This window comes from Oncorhynchus masou, chromosome 17 (assembly GCF_036934945.1).
Source record: "Oncorhynchus masou masou isolate Uvic2021 chromosome 17, UVic_Omas_1.1, whole genome shotgun sequence".
Classification (NCBI taxonomy): domain Eukaryota; kingdom Metazoa; phylum Chordata; class Actinopteri; order Salmoniformes; family Salmonidae; genus Oncorhynchus; species Oncorhynchus masou.
The window spans coordinates 35084251-35104006 of NC_088228.1; the positions used below are offsets into that span (position 1 = coordinate 35084251).

Below are 19756 nucleotides of genomic sequence, written 5' to 3' on the forward strand. Positions count from 1 at the left end.
GTGTGGTGGGAAGGACAGGGGAGTCCTTTCTCTGTTGGGTGTTTACAACATTCACAGTGAAATCAGAGTACACCTACATCAGTAGGATCTTTAGTACCTTGGACTTTATTTGAATCAATCCATCACCGTTCATTTGTAAAGGTACTTACTTTGAAGAGTTTTAAATCATGTCAATGAATCTCAAATAAGTAATAAACCTACAGTATCAATGATCGAGAAATGACTACGCAGTTACAATAACAATGTATCGTTGGGGCAAATGACAAAAAAAGGCAAATAGAAGCCTGTAATACAAAACATAGCCAATTTATTTTTGATATCTCAGAGAGGAAACAGATGTGAATTTACCCCGTCCTTTGTGTCCCTCACTAGGGCACCGTGCAGGAAGTCTCTGGACACTTCCTCGTTCTCGTCCAACCACTGGATGACAAACGGCTCAAACCACCTATGAGATGGCAGCGAAAGGGTCCACAAAATCATCTCATTATGTGATAACAAGCCCCCAAAATATATTTTTTTATGGACTTTCCGTAAAAAAAAAAAAGCTGAATTAGATGAGAAAGGACACTCACGCTGGATACTCAGGTACACGTTTCTGGAAGGTGGGCAGCTCTTTACAGTATTCATTGTAGAGCCACTTAACCTTGAAGTGCAGGTTCATGTAATCAGCACTCTTACATAGGCGGTTCTTCTCATGCTCTGGGAACCAGAGACAGGTTGGTAGCATTAGTTTAGGGACATATTGATTGATACAACACACATATGCACACTCGCAAACACACACACATACCCTCCATGGCATATCTCATGTCTTGAGCAAACATGTTCCACATGACCTCAGCACTGATGATGCCCACGTTCAGTTCCTGAGGAAACCTACAGGGGGCAGAAGAACAGTGTTCAGAGAGGGGGAGAGGGAGGGAGAGATAGAGAGAGAGAGACAGAGACAGAAGGAGAGAGACACACACTCACTGGTTGAGACAGGGTGTGTAGGAGTTCTTGTCCTCTTCTATGATGGAGACGATGAGGGTGATGAGTTTGGACCAGAAATCTAAGTTCTTGATGCTGGGACCCTGCTCTTCTGGAATGTCGGCCTTGGCCTGGAGAGAGAGAGAGAGGGTCAGACACACACACACAGTAATGCATGCACACACATACTCAACCACACTTACAGGGTCTGTCTGGTACTCTCTGCCATAGAGTTCGTGGCAGTTGTTGAAGATGTATTCGTATGTGGAGTTGAGACAGGCTTTGACACAGTCCTTCACCACCTGACTGGCCCTGGGGGGGCTCTGCAGCTCCTGGACCTGATCACACAGTAAGTTCAAAGGTCAGTTAGCTTAGCATTAGCATGCAGTGCATTCGGAAAGTATTCAGACCCCTAGACCTTTTTCACATTTTGTTACATTACAGCCTTATTCTAAAATTGATTAAATAGTTTTTTCCCTCATCAATCTACACACAATATCCCATAATGTCAAAGGAAAAACAGGTTTTTAGAAAAGTTGGCAAATTTGAAATAAGTATTCAGACCCTTCACTCAGTACTTTGTTGAAGCAGTCTTGGCAGCGATTACAGCCCCGACTCTTCTTGGGTATGACGCGACAAGCTTGGCACACCTGTATTTGGAGCTCTTCACTGTAGATCCTCTCAAGCTCTGTCAGGTTGGATGGAGAGCGTCGCTGCACAGCTATTTTCAGGTATTTCCAGACGTTAGATCGGGTTCAAGTCCAGGCTCTGTCTGGGATACTCATGGACATTCAGAGACTTGTCCCAAAGCCACTCCTGCATTGTCGTGGCTGTGTGCTCAGGGTCGTTGTCCTGTTGGAAGGTGAACCGTCACCCCAGTCTGAGGTTTTTAGAAAATGTTGGGCCTGAGCGCTCTGGAGCAAGTTCTCGTCAAGGATCTCTCTGTACTTTGCTCCGTTCATCTTTCCCTCGATCCTGACTAGTCTCCCAGTCCCTGCCACAGAAAAACATCCCCACAGCATGATACTACCACCATAATGCTTCACCGTAGGGATGGTATTGGCCAGGAAATGGTTTCCTCCAAATGTGACACTTGGCATTCTGGCCAAAGAGTTCAAACTTTGCTTTGTCAGACCAGAGAATCGTGTTTCTCATGTACTAAGAGTCTTTTAGGTGCCTTTTGAAAAACTCCAAGCAGGCGGTCATGTGCCTTTTACTGAGGAGTGGCTTCCATCTGTTTACTCTACCATAAAAGGCCTGATTGGTAGAGTGCTGCAGTGATGGTTGTCCTTCTGGAAGGTTCTTCCATCTCCACAGAGGAACTCTAGAGCTCTGTCAGAGTGACCATCGGGTTCTTGGTCACCTCCCTGACCAAGGACCTACCACCTCGATTGCTCAGTTTGGCCGGGCGGCCAGCTCTAGGAGGAGTTCCAAACTTTTTTCCATTCCATGGGGGCCAGTGTTCTTAGGGACCTTCAATGCTACAGAAATGTTTTGGTTCCCTTCCCCGGATCTGTGCCTCGACAAAATCCTCTCTCCGAGCTCTAAGGGCGATTCCTTCGACTTCATGGCTTGGTTTTTGCTCTGTCAACTGTGGGACCTTATATAGATGGGTGTGTGCCTTTCCAAATCATGTCCAATCAATTGAATTTACCACAAGTGGACTCCAATCAAGTTGTAGAATCATCTCAAGGATGATCAATGGAAACAGGATGCACCTGAGCTCAATTTCAAGTCTCATAGCAAAGGGTCTGAATACTTCTGTAAATTAGGATTTTTTTTATTTTTTTTTTATACTTTATATTTGCAACATTTTCTAAAAACCTATTTTCGCTTTGTCATTATGGGGTATTGTGTAGATTTATGAGGATTTTTTATTTATTTAATACATTTTAGACTAAGGCTATAACGAAACAAAATGTAGAAAATTGCACTGTATATGGCTCATACACCTTAACTGGTGCTAAATGTTGCCTAACCCTCAAGCGCTAGCCTGATCAAACCCTTCTGACCACTGCGCTCTGGTTTTGTTTTACTGAATCCGTGTAGTGAAACAGAATGTAAGCTCAGGAGACCAGGGTGGTCTTCAGTGGCTACTCAAGAGCTAGCTTAGCAAGTAAGTCTATTTATGAATCCACATAATATATTGCTTCTTTCCTGAAATAAAATGTTGGCCGGCAAAGGCCAGCTCTAGGACTCAAGGAAACAGAGATGAAGAGTTTTGTTCACCTTCATTCTGAAGAAGGTGATGCTGGTCAGCAGGTCTACAGTGGACTTGAGGTCCTGCAGCCTCTCAGGGCTACTAGCCGGGAAGTTATTCTACAAACACAAACATATACTTGACAACAGTGTAGAAACAAACAAACACTGTAACGAACAGAGATATGTTCTTGAAAAACAGGATCAGATATCACAAGACTGGTAGAATAAACATGGCTTGTTGAAGGCCTATCTAACTTAGAAAGTAATATTTATATTGATAGAATAGACTACTATAAAATTATACTATCTCCTCCATCATGCCCTTCAACTTTTGGTCGAATAAAAGTAAAATATAAATATAATAATGTCAACTGCAAGAAAATTACATCTAACAGCCTGTATACAGTGTCTTACAGATGGAACTGGAAGAAAAAAATCTAATTACACAAAATATTAAAAGAAAAAAAAACTAAAATAGAAAATGCCTATAATGGAATAGAGGACTAATATAAAACAGTGCCTTTCAAACATAACAATATAAACCAGTGTTTGTGCAAAGTAAAACACTTCTAAAAGTCTCTCAAAACAATTAACACACTTAAAAAAGAAAAATAGAAAACCGCAAAAGAAAAAGTTGATATTACCCTGTACATGGAAAGGTCAATCCTCAGAGAGTTGTGGAGCTGGTCTAGAAGTTTTACAAACCTGTCCTTCTACCCACACAGGGCACACACACAGGACAAGAGAAAAAAAGGATAAAAAATTGTAACATCATCTCAGCTGACAGTATATGTGTATATATTTTGCTTATGTCAACCCAGGACAGGATCTAGCTTAGTTTGGTGAATCTGATTGGGCAGTTGGGGGATGTAGGTTGGGCAACTGTTTGAAAATGGGGGTTGGAGGCTGTATTGGGGCTGAGTTCCCTCAGGACAATGTTCCGGTTTTGAAACTACTTTCCTTTTTACTTTACCTGCACAGTTCAACATGTCATGACGTGTCATCTCTATCATATCATTTAATCTCTAAGAAGGCATTTCCATTCATAATTAATCAACACAGTTCATACGATTTTGAATGAAATAGCTTTAATAAAATGTCAACCTAAAACAATAATGGTTGGTTTCCAGGACAGATTAAGTGTAGTCCTGGACTAAAGAGAATCTCCATTGAAATAGCTTTTAGGTCCAAGACTAGGCTTAATCTATGTCTGGGAAACCACCCCTAAAAGTACACACTAATGAACTCACTCCAAAGTTGGATGCGGCAAAGCGGTCTGATGCCGAGACGTTATTGGTGGACTGGGTGGTGTGAGCATAGTAGGCATTGATGTTCGCCAGAAGGGTACTCATCACCGCGGGTACACCAGGGCACATGTACTTAGACGACAGGCATGCAAAATGGCTGTGGACACACAATTTAATTATATTCATATTAACTGGGATTTTTAGGTATGAAACATAGTCGTTTGTCTGTCCAGTGTAGGTTGTAGCCCACAGTAATCTCAAGTGTGTTGTATTCTGTATTGTTACATGTTATCACAGTCAAAAACAGAATGTCTGGGTTGACACACTGGTAGATGGTACATAATACTTGTTCTCTCCTTAATGTAAGGTTAAAACCAGAGACATATTTATTTAAGGGATAATCAACCAGGCGTTCTATGGAACATATTTTGCTAGAAATGTGTTCATTTGCAGGTAGAAATGTGTTCAACATCCACTGAAGTAGCTCAAGAAATGATGAACGCTCTAGAATGTTGTTCAAACCAATCAGAAAGGAGTATTCAACAATGCCATGCTATAATTAAGTAATAATGCCCCTCGACGCTGGTGTTTGGAGGATATATTGACACAGGTGTTGTTAGGCCCGAGACTTAGTCAATATCCTCCAAACAACGGCTTCGAGGGGCATTATCACTTAATTATACCATGGCATTGTCGAAAACTCCTTTCTGATTGGTTTGAACGGCATTCTAGAGCTGTATTATTTTCTTATAAAACGCACTGTATATTTGCGTGGTAGAATTCAATGGTTATAGTTCATTACTACATTTTCTATGTTTGAGCTGCATTTGAAAGTAAGAGTCGAATTGAAAACATTATTGGCAAAGGCCAGATGGCGCCGACAGAGATGGTCACCTTGCTTCAAGTTTTTAGGAAACTATGCAGTATTTTTTATTTTTTTATGTATTATTTCTTACATTATTATCCCAGGACATCTTAAGTCTTATTACATACATCCGGAAAGAACTATTGGATATAAGAGCAACATCAACTTATCAACATTATGACCAGGAATACGACATTCTCGAAGCAGATGCTCTGTTCGGACCACCACCCAGGACAATGGATCTAATCACAGAAGCCAAACCGAAATAACAGCACTGCAGAAGGGGCAGACGTGCACATCGCCCACTGCTCCAGAGTATACTACTCGCCAATGTCCATTCTCTTGACAACAAGGTAGACAAAATTCAAGCAAGGGTTGCCTTCCAGAGAGACAGAGATTGTAACATTCTCTGTTTAACGGAAACATGGCTCTCTCGGGATATGTTGTCGGAATCGGATCAGCCACCGGGCTTCTCCATGCATCTCACCTGACAGAGATAAACACCTCCCTGGGAAGAGGAAGAGCGGGGGTGTATGCTTCATGATGTAACGACTCATGGTGTAATCATAACAACATACAGGAACTCAAGTCCTTCTGAACACCCAACCTAGAATTCCTTACAATCAAAATGCCGGCAATTTTACATCCAAAGAGAATTCTCATCAGTTATAGTCACAGCTGTGTACATTCCCTCTCAAGCAGACATCAAGACAGCGCCCAAGGAACTTCACTGAACTTTATGCAAACTGGAAACCATATATCCTGAGACTGCATTTATTGTAGCTGGGGATTTTAAACAAAGCAAATTTGAGAACAAGGCTTCCATATTCTATCAGCATACACTCGATCACTGCTACTCTAACTTCCACGATGCATACAAAGCCCTCCCCCGCCCTCCCTTTGGCAAATCTGACCACGACGCCATCTTGCTCCTACCATCTTAAAAGGCAGACACAAATCAAATCAAAGTGTATTTGTCACGTGTGCCAAATACAACCTTACAGTGAAATGCTTACTTAAAGGCTCTAACCAACAGTTCAATTAAAAAACTTTTTTTTTAAGGTATTAGGTGAACAATAGGTAAGTAAAGAAATAAAAATAACAGTAAAAAGACAGTGAAAAATAACAGTAGCGAGGCTATATAAAGGCACAGGTTAGTCGGGCTGATTGGGAAGCATGTACATGATGATATGGTTAAAGTGACTATGCATATATGATAAACAGAATATCAGTAATGTAAAAGAGGGGTTGGCGGGTGGTGGGACACAATGCAGATAGCCCGGTTAGCCAATGTGCGGGAGCACTGGTTGGTTGGGCTAATTGAGGTAATATGTACATGAATGTATAGTTAAAGTGACTATGCATATATGATAAACAGAGAGTAGCAGCAGCGTAAAAGAGGGGTGGTGGGGGACACACACACAATGCAAATAGTCCAGGTCCAGATTTGATTACCGTTAAGGAGTCTTGTGGCTTGGGGGTAAAAACTGTTGAGAAGTCACTTTGTGCTAGCCTTGGCACTCTGGTACCACTTGCCATGCGGTAGTAGAGAGAACAGTCTATGACTGGGGTGGCTGGGGTCTTTGACAATTTTCAGGGCCTTCCTCTGACACCGCCCGATGAAGAGGTCCTGGATGGCAGGCAGCTTATCCCCAGTGATGTACTGGGCCGTACGCACTACCCTCTGTAGTGCCTTGCGGTCGGAGGCCAAGCAGTTTCCATAACAGGCAGTGATGCAACCAATGCTCTCGATGTTGCAGCTGTAGAACATTTGAGGATCTGAGGACCCATGCCAAATCTTATTAGTTTCCTGAGGGGGAATAGGCTTTGTCGTGCCCTCTTCACGACTGTCTTGGTGTGTTTGGACCATTCTAGTTTGTTGGTGACGTGGACACCAAGGAACTTGAAGCTCTCAACCTGCTCCACTACAGCCCTGTCGATGAGAATGGGGGCGTGCTCAGTCCTCCTTTTCCTGTAGTCCACAATCATCTCCTTAGTCTTGGTTATGTTGAGGGATAGGTTGTTATTCTGGCACCACCCGGCCAGATCTCTGACCTCCTCCCTATAGGCTATCTCGTCGTTGTCGGTGATCAGGCCTACCACTGTTGTGTCGTCTACAAACTTAATGATGGTGTTGGAGTCGTGCCTGGCCATGCAGTCGTGGGTGAACAGGGAGTACAGGAGGGGACTGAGCACACACCCCTGAAGGGCTCCAGTGTTGAGTATCAGCATGGCAGATGTGTTGCTACCTACCCTCATCACCTGGGGCGGCCCGTCAGGAAGTCCAGGATCCAGTTGTAGAAGGAGGTGTTTAGTCCCAGGATCCTTAGCTTAGTGATGAGCTTTGAGGGTACTATGGCGTTGAACGCTGAGCTGTAGTCAATGAACATCCTTCTCACGTAGGTGTTCCTTTTGTCCAGGTGGGAAAGGGCAGTGCGGAGTGCAATAGAGATTGCATCATCTATGGATCTGTTTGGGAGGTATGCAAAATGGAGTGGGTCTAGGGTTTCTGGGATAATGGTGTTGACGTGAGTCATTACCAGCCTTTCAAAGCACTTCATGGCTACGGACGTGAGTGCTATGGGTCTGTAGTCATTTAGGCAGGTTGCCTTCGTGTTCTTGGGCACAGATACTATGGTGGTCTGCTTGAAACATGTTGGTATTACAGACTCAATCAGGGACATGTTGAAAATATCAGTGAAGACACCTGCCAGTTGGTCAGCACATGTCCTGGTAAATCATCTCGTCCTGGTAATCCATCTCGTCCCGTAGCCTTGAATGTTGACCTGTTAAAAGGTCGGCTATGGAGAGCGTGATCACACAGTTATCCAGAACAGCCGATGCTCTCATGCATGCATCAGTGTTGCTTGCCTCGAAGCGAGCATAGAAGTGATTTAGCTCGTCTGGTAGGCTCGTGTCACTTGGCAGCTCGCGGCAGCTTCCCTTTGTAGTCTGTAATAGTTTGCAATCCCAGCCACATAAGACGATCGTCGGAGCCGGTGTAGTGCGATTCAATCTTATAAGCTACCAGGTTAGAGTTCCGCACCTTGAAAGCGGCAGCTCTACCCTTTAGCTCAGTGCGAATGTTGCCTGTAATCCGTGGCTTCTGGTTGGGGTATATACGTACAGCCACTGTGGGGACGACGTCCTCAACGCACTTATTGATAAAGCCAGTGACCAATGTGGTGTACTACTCAATGCCATCGGAAGAATCCAGGAACATGTTCCAGTCTGTGATAGCAGTCCTGTAGTTTTGCATCTGCTTCATCTGACCACTTCTTTACAGACCGAGTCACTGGTGCTTCCTGCTTTAGTTTTTGCTTGTAAGCAGGAATCAGGAGGATATAATTGTGGTCGGATTTACCAAATGGAGGGCGAGGGAGAGCTTTGTACGAGTCTCTGTGTGGAGTACAGGTGATTTAGCTTTTTTTCTCCCTCTGGTTGCACATTTAACAAATGCACGTTGCACATTTAACAAAAAATTAGGTAGAACTGTTTCCATGCATTAAAGTCTCCGGCCACTAGGAGCGCCGCCTCTAGGTGAGTGGTTTCCTGTTTGCTTATTTCCTTATACAGCTGACTGAGTGCGGTCTTAGTTCCAGCGTCCGTCTGTGGTGGTAAATAAGCTGAAAACTCTCTAGGCAAATAGTGCGGACTTCCTTAGATTTCGTGCACCAGCTGTTTACAAATATGCACAGACTGCCCCCCCCCGTGCTGTTCTATCTTGCCAGTGCAGCGTATATCCCGCAAGCTGTCACCATGTCATAATTCAGCCACGATTCCATGAAACATAAGATATTACAGTTGATGTCCCATTGGTAGGATATTCGTGATCGTACCTCGTCTGATTTATTGTCCAATGATTGCACGTTGGCAAGTAATATTGACGGTAACGGCAGCTTTCCCACTTGCCTTCTGCGGATCCTTACGAGGCACCCCACTCTGTGTCCTCTGTACCTGTGTCTCTTCCTCTTGCAAATAATTGGGATGTTGGCCGTGTCGGGTGTTCAAAAAGAAAACCAGCTACGTCACGGACACCGGCGTCATGCTTCCAGACAAACTAAACACCTTCTTTGCCCGCTTTGAGGATAACACAGTGCCACTATTGCGGCCCGCTAACAAGGACTGCACCCCCCTCATCTCCTCTGTGGCTGGCATGAGTAAAACATTTAAACATTTTAACCCTTGCAAGGCTGCTGACCCAGACGGCATCCCTAGCCGCATCCTCAGAGCATGCGCAGACTAGCTGTGTTTACGGACATATTCAATCATTCCCTATCCCAGTATGTTGTCCCCACATGCTTCAAGATGGCCACCATTGCTCCTGTACCCAAGAAAGCAAAGACAACTGAACTAAATGCCTACTGCCCAGTAGCACTCACTTCTGTCGTCATGAAGTGCTTTGAGAGACAAGTCAAGGATCATATCCCCTCCACCTTACCGGCCACCCTAGACCCCCTTCAGTTTGCATATCGCCCCAACAGGTCCACAGACGACACAATCGCCATCACACTGCCCTGTCCCATATGGAATAACTATGTAAGAATGCTGTTCATTGACTACATCTCAACATTCAACACCCTAGTACCCTCCAAGCTCATCGTCAAGCTGGAGGCCCCGGATCTCAACCCCGCCCTGTGCAATTGGGTCCTGGACTTTGACGGGCCGCCCCCAGGTGGTGAAAGTGGGAAACAACATCTCTACTTTGCTGGCCCCACAAGGGTGCATGCTCAGCCCCCTCCTGTACACCCTGTTCACCCATGACTGCGTGGCCATGCACGCCTCCAACTTAATTATCAAGTTTGCAGACGACACAACAGTAGTGGGCTTGATTACCAACAACGACAAGACAAGCTACAGGGAGGAGGTGAGGGCACTCGGAGTGTGGTGTCAGGAAAACAACCTCTCACTCAACGTCAACAAAACAAAGAAGATGATTGTGGACGTCAGGAAAAAGCAGAGGGAATCACCCCCCTATCCACATTGAAGGGACAGCAGTGGAGAAGGTGGAAAGTTTAAGTTCCTCGGCGTACACATCACAGACAAACTGAAATGGTCCACCCACACAGACAGTGTGGTGAAGAAGGCATAACAGCAACTCTTCAAACTCAGGAGGCTGAAGAAATTTGTCTTGTCACCCAAAACCCTGACAAACTCACAGATGCACAATCGAGAGCATCGTGTTGGGCTGTATCACAGCCTGGTACGGCAACTGTGTCACGCTGGTATGAATGAGTCAGGAGACAGGTGCAGGAATGCGTAATAGTTTTTTAAATTACACCCAAATTACGGCGTGCAGTTTAAAGGCACTGGGACGAAGACCAAACAAACATGACACAAAACACAGAGTTGAAACCCAAACAAAAGAACGAGGAGTACCTTGAATAAATAACACAAGCACAATGATTAACTTCTTTGGGACTGGGGGGTAGCTTGGATGAATAAGGTGCCCAGAGTGAACTGCCTGCTACTCAGGCCCAAAAGCTAGAATATGCATATAATTAGTAGATAGAAAACACTCTGAAGTTTCTAAAACTGTTTGAATGATGTCTGAGAGTATAACATAACTCATATGGCAGGCAAAAACCTGAAAAAGAATCTAACCAGGAAGTTGGACATCTGAGGTTTGTAGGTTTTCATGTATTTGCCTATCCAACATACAGTGTCTATGGGGTCATATTGCACTTCCTATGGCTTCCACAGTCTTAAGAACCTTGTTTCAGGCTTCTACTATGAAGGGGGCGCGAATAAGAGCTGTTTGACAAAGGGGTCTGGCAGAATGCCATGAGCTAAATCACGCTCGCGGCCGTGAGAGCGAGCTGCGTTCCCTTTCATTTCTAAAGACAAAGGAATTGTCCGGTTGGAATATTATTGAAGATTTATGATAAAAACATCCTAAATATTGATTCTATACATCGTTTGACATGTTTCTACGAACTGTAATATAACTGACTTTGTCTGAACTAAGTGTTCGCGCATTGTACATTTGGATTACTGTACTAAACACGCAAACAAAAAGGAGGTATTTGGACATAAATGGTACTTTATTGAACAAAACAAACATTTATTGTGGAATTGGGATTCCTGGGAGTGCATTCCGATAAAGATCATCAAAGGTAAGTGAATATGCTATTTCTGAGTTTTGTGACACATCTCCTTGGTTGGAAAATGGCTGTATGTTTTTCTGTGGCTAGGAGCTATCCTAACATAATCGCAAGGTCTGCTTTCGCTGTAATGCCGTTTTGAAATAAGACACTGTGGCTGGATTAACGAGAAGTTTATCTTTAAAATGGTGTATAATACTTGTATGTTTGAGGAATTTTAATTATGAGATTTCTGTTTTGAATTTGGTGCCCTGCAATTTCACTGGCTGTTGGCGATGCTAGCGTCCCACATATCCCAGAGAAGTTAACGCACGGGACGAGACCAATAATCATCTGTGCAATCCACAATGGCACGAAAGCCAAAACACACAGCACAGATACTCACACGAACCAACGGACATTGTAACAATAAACTGACATGACACTGGTAAACCAAGGGCACACAACAACCACACAAGCTACTCCCTGTTCACACCTCTACCATCCAGAAGGCGAGGTCAGTAGAGGTGCAACAAAGCTGTGACCGAGAGACTGAAAAACAGCTTCTCTCTCAAGCCCATCAAACATCTCCAACTCAGAGACTGCTGCCTACATTGAGACCAAATCACTGGCCACTTTAATACATGGATCACTAGTCACTTTAAACAATGCCACTTCAAATAATGACACTTTAGTAATGTTTACACATCTTACATTACTCATATCACATGTATATACTATATTTTATACCATCTATTGCACCTTGCCCATGCCGCACAGCCATCACTCATCCATATATTTATGTGTACATATTCTCATTCACCCCTTTAGACTTGTGTTTATTAGGTAGTTGTTGGGGAATTGTTAGATTATTTGTTAGCTATTCCCGCACTGTCGGAACTAGAAGCAGAAGCATTCTACATTTCGCTACACTCACATTAACATCTGGTCTGTGACCAATAAAATGTGATTTTAGTTCGATTTTCATAATAGCAAACTAGGATTGATGGGTTGGTTAGCTAAACTAGCAAGTTTGTTTGGTTACCAAAGCAATTACAGTAGCTATCTAGTAAACTTGCTAGATACACTTCAGTGGATGTTGAATACATTTCTAGCGGCAAATGTGTTACATTATAACAATGGTCTGAAAGGGATAATCAACTCGGGGTTCTATGCGTTCTCTGGAAAATAATGCAAAGCCGTAGAGGGTCAGTTCCACTTTTATACAACTGGTTTCCAACATATTCAAATAATAATTTACATATTTCCAATAAAAACAGAATTGTTATTAATTTAATCATACTATTTCATCCTTCCACAAGATATAGTCCTGACACACATTTAGGGTTGCTACCCAAGCCGGCTGGTCATTTGTTCAGTGTTTTTGTTCTGTATCTATGGACACGACCCAGTCGTTCGTTCTAAATGTTCCATTGCCATACTGGCTGACAACGTTCTTATCCCATGCTGGCTAGTTAGCCAGCAAAGTAGCTGCAGTTGCATTTGTTTAAACTTTTTTCTAGTGACATTTATTTGGATACATCCATAACTAATGCTGCACGATTTCACCTGGTGTAGAAAATATACTCTCTCTTTAGGACATTGTTGTTCAGAGGAGCTAGCCAACTAACACAATCACTTCAAACTGAAGCTGGAAAGACTGCAAACTAGCCGCACTTCGTTTTGTTTGACCTTTTTTCAATTTACATTACTTTCTATATGTCAATACACATGATGCCAGGTGATTCATGATTTTGACTGTCTGAGAAACACTGCCTGCCTGTCTGTCTTGTCCCGATACGTTCATTACTATGGGACAGCTGGAGATTTTATAAATATTCAAATTCAATGTTGCAAATGTCAGGAGAGACAGACAGTAAGGTTTATACAAATCTCTGCTGTTGAAAACTAAATGTTAGTCTAAGAAAAATGTGAGATAATGTCTAGATGTTTTTATAGTGGAGATCAAACTTATACATTGCCTGGCTGGGTTGATGAGACAGTGGATTGCACAGTCAGATGGAACAGAGTAAATAGGCATTTTAACATCATAGATTTAACAGGTGGTAACTTGTGGAATAGACACGGGCTGGAATGCGGTTTTAACCAATCAACATTCAGGATTAGAACCACCCATTGTATAAATGTATTTATGTATAGCAAAGTCTCTGGTTAATACCAATTTCCAAACTCTCTGTATGTGTTCTGTATGGTGATGGTACTGACGTCATAGCCTGGTAGATGGACTCCACTCCGTAACGCATGGCGAACTCATCCACGATCTCCTGAGGAATCTCCTCGAAGTACACCTTCCACGCGTCGTCTCCTTTGGCATCAGGTATCTTCACCACACCACTGTTCTGCTCCTCTGTAGTGTACTGGAACAGGTGCTTCACACACAGCGGGGAAAAGCTGTTAGAGGTGTGCGTGTGTGGGGTGGGGGGGAATAGAGAGAGTGTGTGTGGTAGGTAAGGTAAGTTGAGGTATGGTAGGTCTTACTTCGTGTAGGCAGGTGTACTGGACATGGTAGGGAGCCACAGTCTCCTCTCCTTTGATCTCTACACTGATGTGCATCCGGATGGCTCCAGACACAGCAGACTTGTCTGTTCTCTTGTCTGTCAGAGGACACCAACACACTCACATCAAGACATTCTATTGGGTTGACTTCTAATGCCCTCTTCTCTTCTGATCATTCTCTCCTTCATCTGTCCATTTCCTTCATCTCTCTCTCTCTCTCCCACCCATCTCTTTCCCCAAAACTCCCTCTCTCCATCACTCACCCAGGTTGTACCATACGTCCATCTCGCCGCTGAGTGTGCGGACCTCGATGATGGTCTGACCCAGGAAGTCATCGGACTCCCGTTTGAACTTCTGCTTCACCCTGGACTTGATGTCATCGTCTTCGTCCCACACGCGTACCTTGATCCGGTCCGACGAGTTGTGGCATTCGCTACGAGATGAAGTCAGACTTAACCACACATAGCCACACACAGACCGACAGACACACACTCGCTGTACTCACAAGTGGAAGTTCTCGTCCCAGACAGGGTTGAGGTTACCATAGATGGTCTTGGTCCTCTTCTTGGTCTTGCCCACCTGAACTGTGACGTAGGGATCACTGGAGCCAGTCTTGTCCTTGGCCTGAAGGCCCTGTGCACACTGCACTGAGAGACGGACACAGTCACACCATTAGACTCTGGGCATACACCACACAGAGTGTATTAGCTAATTGGTTGTTTCAGTCTCCTTACTTACACACCCAAAAACACTTTGCATAAGAGCATATGCTAAAGAAAGTACTCAAAAGCAAACCTGTAAAATATAATTTATTCTCTGATTGGCAAAGACAAGTCTACTGATGCACTGTTCCTACTGCCAGTCAGTAACCAACACCCCCTCATATTCTAAATTTAATCCCAACACCTACCAAATCTAATCTCAATCTCAATCCCAGTCCTTGTTTTACCAGTCATGCTGATCATGGCCGACCACTTGGATGTCCCATCGAGCACGCTCTGTTTGATCTGCTTCATCTGCGTGCCGTGCGTCGCCTTGATGACACTAAACACTTCCTGGATGAGCTCGAAGATTTCTGGTTTGTTCCTCTCTCTGATCTTCATCCTGTCCTTTAAAACCATGATGATGTTCTGGGTTCGGTCCTCCGCCCCATGCTTAGAACTCTTCTCCGCTGCCCCTGGGACACGAGAGAGAGGGAGGGGGAGAATAGGGGTTAGCATATAGGAAAAGAGCCGGAAGAAAGGAGAGGACAAAGAGAGAATAGAGAGAGAGGCAATAAGAAAAAGGGCATGAAGGAGGGAGAAAGACAAGGAGAAGAGAAAGATGTAGGGGGAAAAAAATGAGGGAGGGGGGGAAAAAAATGAGGGAGAGAGAAAAGGGTATAGATGAATTCCCCCCACTGCCACTGTGGCCCTTCGTGATGAGTTCAGATTTTTTTGTGGCCCCCAGCCCAATCAAAGTTGCCCATCCCTGGTATAGATGGAGAATATGAGATGGGGTGAGAAAAGAGGCAATGAGAATCATTTGGGTAAACCTTCAGAGTAAAGGCTCCTGAGGAATAGTGGGGAGAGGGGACAAGTGAGTAATGGGAGATAAAAGAGACAGTAAATCAGTAGCGAATTGAGCTAAAATCTAATTTTGGGGAATGTGAATTAGAGAAGTAATAAGGATGGAGGGAGTGAGAGAGAGAGGAGAGAAACAGAAGGGATAACAGCATATTACACAGGAGATACATTGAAAAGGAGGAGGGGAGGAGAAAGAGGAGAGTAATGGGTGTGTATGTCTCTCTGTATGTAGAGAGTGTAAGGAGAAAATATAGTGTGTGTAATGTAAAAATTAGATACACTAGTTTTACATAAAGTACCAGTCCAAAGTTTGGACACACCTACTCATTCAAGGGTCTTTCTTTATTTAGACTATTTTATACATTGTAGAATAATAGTGAAGACACCAAAACTATGAAATAACACACATGGAATCATCTAGTAACCCAAAAAGTGTAAAACAATTCAAAATATATTTTATATTTGAGATTCTTCAAAGTAGCCACCCTTTGCCTTGATGACAGCTTTGCACACTCTTGGAATTCTCCCAACTAGCTTCATGAGGAATGCTTTTCCAACAGTCTTGAAGTGCTGAGCACTTGTTGGCTGCTTTTCCTTCACTCTACGGTCCAACTCATCCCAAAACATCTCAATACATCTCAATTGGGTTGAGATCGGGTAATTGTGGAGGCCAGGTGATCTGATGCAGCCAGATCTGATGCAGCCCTCCATCACTCTCTTTCTTGGTCAAATAGCCCTTACAATTTCTGAGGCTGGTAACTCTAATGAACTTATCCTTTACAGCAGAGGTAACTCTGGGTTTTGCTTTCCTGTGGGGGTCCTCATGAGAGCCAGTTTCATCATAGCGCTTGATAGTTTCTTTGAGTGCAGTTGCAAAAACCATCAAAGCTCTTGACATTTTCCGGGTTGACTGACCTTCATGTCTTAAAGTAATGATGGACTGTCTTTCTCTTTGCTTACTTGAGCTGTTCTTGCCATAATATGGACTTGGTCTTTTACCAAATCGGGCTATCTTCTGAATACCAACCCTACCTTGTCACAACACAACTGATTGGCTCAAACGCAGGGTAGGGGGCAGCATTCGGAATTTTGGATGAAAAGCTTCCTCAAATTAAACCACCTCCTACTCGGGTCCAGAAGATATGATATGCATATAACTGGTAGATTTCGATAGAAAACACTAAAGTTTCCAAAACGGTTAAAATAGTGTCTGTGTATATCAGAACTGATTTGGCAGGCGGAAAACTGAGAAAAATCCATTCAGGAAGATTTTTTTGTTTTTGTTTTGTAGTTTTCTATTCAATGCCATTACAGTATCCATTGACTTAGGACTCAATTTGCAGTTCCTATGCCTTCCACTAGATGTCAACAGTCTTTAGAAATTGTTTCAGGTTTGTATTCTTATAAATGAGGAAGTAAGACCAGTCTGAATGAGTGGACCCTGACATGTCACAGAGCTTTTTCATGCGCAATCCTGAGAGAGTGCATTTCTTGTTTACCTTTTATATTGACAACGTTATTGTCCGGTTGAAATATTATAGATCATTTCGGCTAAAAACAACCTGAGGATTGAATACAAACATCGTTTGACATGTTTCTATGAACTTTACGGATACAGTTTGGAGTTTTGACTGCATTTGAGCCTGTGGATTACTGAAGAAAACGTGCGAACAAAAAGGAGGTTTTTGGATATAAAGACACTTTATTGAACAAAAGGAACATTTATTGAGTAAATGAATGTCTTCTGAGTGCCACCATTAGAGATCACCAAAGGTAAGGGGTTAATTTTATCTCTATTTCTGAGTTTTGTAACGCTTCTGCTTGGCTGGTTACTGTTTGTTAATAATTTGTTTTGGGCTAGGTATGTTCTGGGCTGGGTATGCTTTCGCCGAAAAGCATTTTATAAATCTGACACCGTGGTTGGATTAACAAGAAGTTCATCTTTAAACCTATGTAAAATATGTTTTGTTTTCTGAATTTTTATAATGAGCATTTCTGTATTTGAATTTGGCGCTCTGCAATCTCACTGGATGTTGGCCAGATGGGACGCTAGCATCCCACATACCCTAGAGAGGTTAAGAAATAAAACAATTCCACAAATTAACTTTTAACAAGGCACACCTGTTAATTGAAATGCACTCCAGGTGACTACCTCATGAAGTTGGTTGAGAGAATTCCAAGGGTGTGCAAAGCGATCATCAAAGCAAAGGGTGGCTACTTTGAAGAATTTCAAATATAAAATAAATGTTCATTTGTTTAACACTTTATTGGTTACTACATGATTCCACAGGTGTTATTTCATAGTTTTGATGTCTTCAGTGTTATTCTACAATGTAGAAAATAGTAAAAAATAAAGAAAAACCCTGGAATGAGTTGGTGTGTCCAGACTTGACTGGTAATGTATGTCAAATATTTTTTGTTGTTGTTGCTCACATAGACATGGTTAGCCGATGTTAATGCAAGTGTAGCAAAATGCTTGTGCATGTGTTTGTGTGTGTGCACATATGTGTTCCTTACTCTGCAGGCAGTCGGCATTGAGAAGGTCCTGGCACTTGTCGTGACATTTGACCCCGCACTCGGAGCACCTCATACCCTGGCGGGCGATGCCCCACAGCAGCCCCTCACACTCGTAGCAGTAGGTGGGTGTGGTGGCCGTCCACACCTCAAAGTTATGGGGCGTGGTGCAGGAGATGGGGTAGATCAGAGCCTGTAGAGTCTTCTTGTACACATGACTCTTCTGCAGAAGGGATGGAAGGAGAGGGGGGAGAGAGAGCAAAAAAGAGAGGGAGAGAAAAAGGCAGAGAGAGAGTGGCAGAGGGAGGAATATGGTATTAATTATACATGCACACTGCCTGATGAAGGCAGCTAGCTGCCAAATACCTTGGTTGTTTAATAAATCAATTGCATTTCAGCAGTAAAAAGTGTGGTCGGCTTCATGTTCTTTTTAAAGTGTTATGTTCCACAGGTGAAAATTGCCCCTTGGGGATGATAATAATAAAGTTGATTGAAATAAGAATTAAACTGAATGGATATTTTTTAGCTCTGCTGAGACACGCTGAGGTCATAAGTTGTGTGACCCACCAGGTCCTCATTGCCAAGGGTGCTGCAGGCCATCGCCGTGGTGATCCCAGCCTTCCGAGCATTCTGAGAGGCCATAGACTGGGGGGGATAGAGATCAAGAAAGGGAGGGAGGGAGGGTATAAATGATACATTCAATTTGAGCCTTGAACCTACATGACCAAAAGTATGTGAAAATCTCATTCCAAAATCATGGTCATTAATATGGAGTTGCTCCAGCCTCGACTCTTCTGGGAAGGCTTTCCTCTAGATGTTGGGACATTTCTGCATGGACTTTCTTCCATTCATTCACAAGAGCATCAGTGAGGTTGGGCACTAATGTTGGGTGATTAGGCTTGGCTCACAGTCAGCGTTCCAATTCATCTCAAAGGTGTTCGATGGGGTCAAGGCTCTGTGCAGGCCAGTCAAGTTCATCCACACCGATCTCGACAAACCATTTCTGCATGGACCTCGCTTTGTGCTGAAACAGGAAAGGGCGTTGCCCAAACTGTTGAAACAAAGTTGGAAGCACAGAATTGACTAGAATGTCATTGTATGCTGTAGCGTTAAGATTTTACTCACTGGAACTAAGGGGCCTAGCCCGTACCATGAAAAACAGCCCCAGACCGTTATTTCATGAAGCTCCTGACGAACAGCTCTTGTGCTGACGTTGCTTCCTGAGGCAGTTTGGAACCCAGTGTTGCAACCGAGGACATATGATTTTTACACGCTATGCGCTTCAGCACTTGGCGGTCCCATTCTGAGTTTGTGTGGCCTACCACTTCGTGGCTGAGCCGTTGTTGCTCCTAGACGTTTCAACTTCACAATAACATGACTTATAGTTGACTGGTGCAGCTCTAGCAGGGAAGAAATTTGACAAACTGACTTGTTTGAAAGGTGGTATCCTATGATGGTGCCACTTTAAAAGTTACTGAGCTCTTCAGTAAGGCCATTTTACTGCAAATGTTTGACTATGGAGATTGCATGGCGGTGTGCCCGATTTTATACACCTGTCAGCAAAAACAACTGAAATAACCAAATCCACTCAGTAGAAGGGGTGTCCACCTACTTTTGTATATATATTGTAAATAAAGCATGGCTATTATGTTTACAAGGGTTTTTGAGTGATACTGTATATGTGTTTGTACAGGTACTCACCATGGCCTGTAACTGCATGATAGAAGTAGAGAGGCAAGGGAAGGGGGAGAGGGAACATATGTTAGCAAACAAACACCATATCAGAATTATATA

General features: G+C 43.4%; 1 protein-coding gene across 1 annotated transcript in view; it reads right to left on the bottom strand.

Annotated features, from left to right (window-relative positions):
• Positions 1–19756, bottom strand: part of LOC135558264 (protein unc-13 homolog A-like) — a 47115-nt gene that overhangs the window by 13259 nt on the left and 14100 nt on the right. The window contains 16 exon segments of the mRNA XM_064991984.1: positions 349–445; positions 573–699; positions 791–876; positions 973–1100; positions 1173–1307; positions 3199–3288; positions 3816–3884; positions 4422–4575; positions 13593–13756; positions 13866–13981; positions 14147–14316; positions 14389–14530; positions 14833–15060; positions 17966–18185; positions 18530–18607; positions 19664–19675. Coding sequence (XP_064848056.1) covers positions 349–445; positions 573–699; positions 791–876; positions 973–1100; positions 1173–1307; positions 3199–3288; positions 3816–3884; positions 4422–4575; positions 13593–13756; positions 13866–13981; positions 14147–14316; positions 14389–14530; positions 14833–15060; positions 17966–18185; positions 18530–18607; positions 19664–19675 — 2016 coding nt within the window.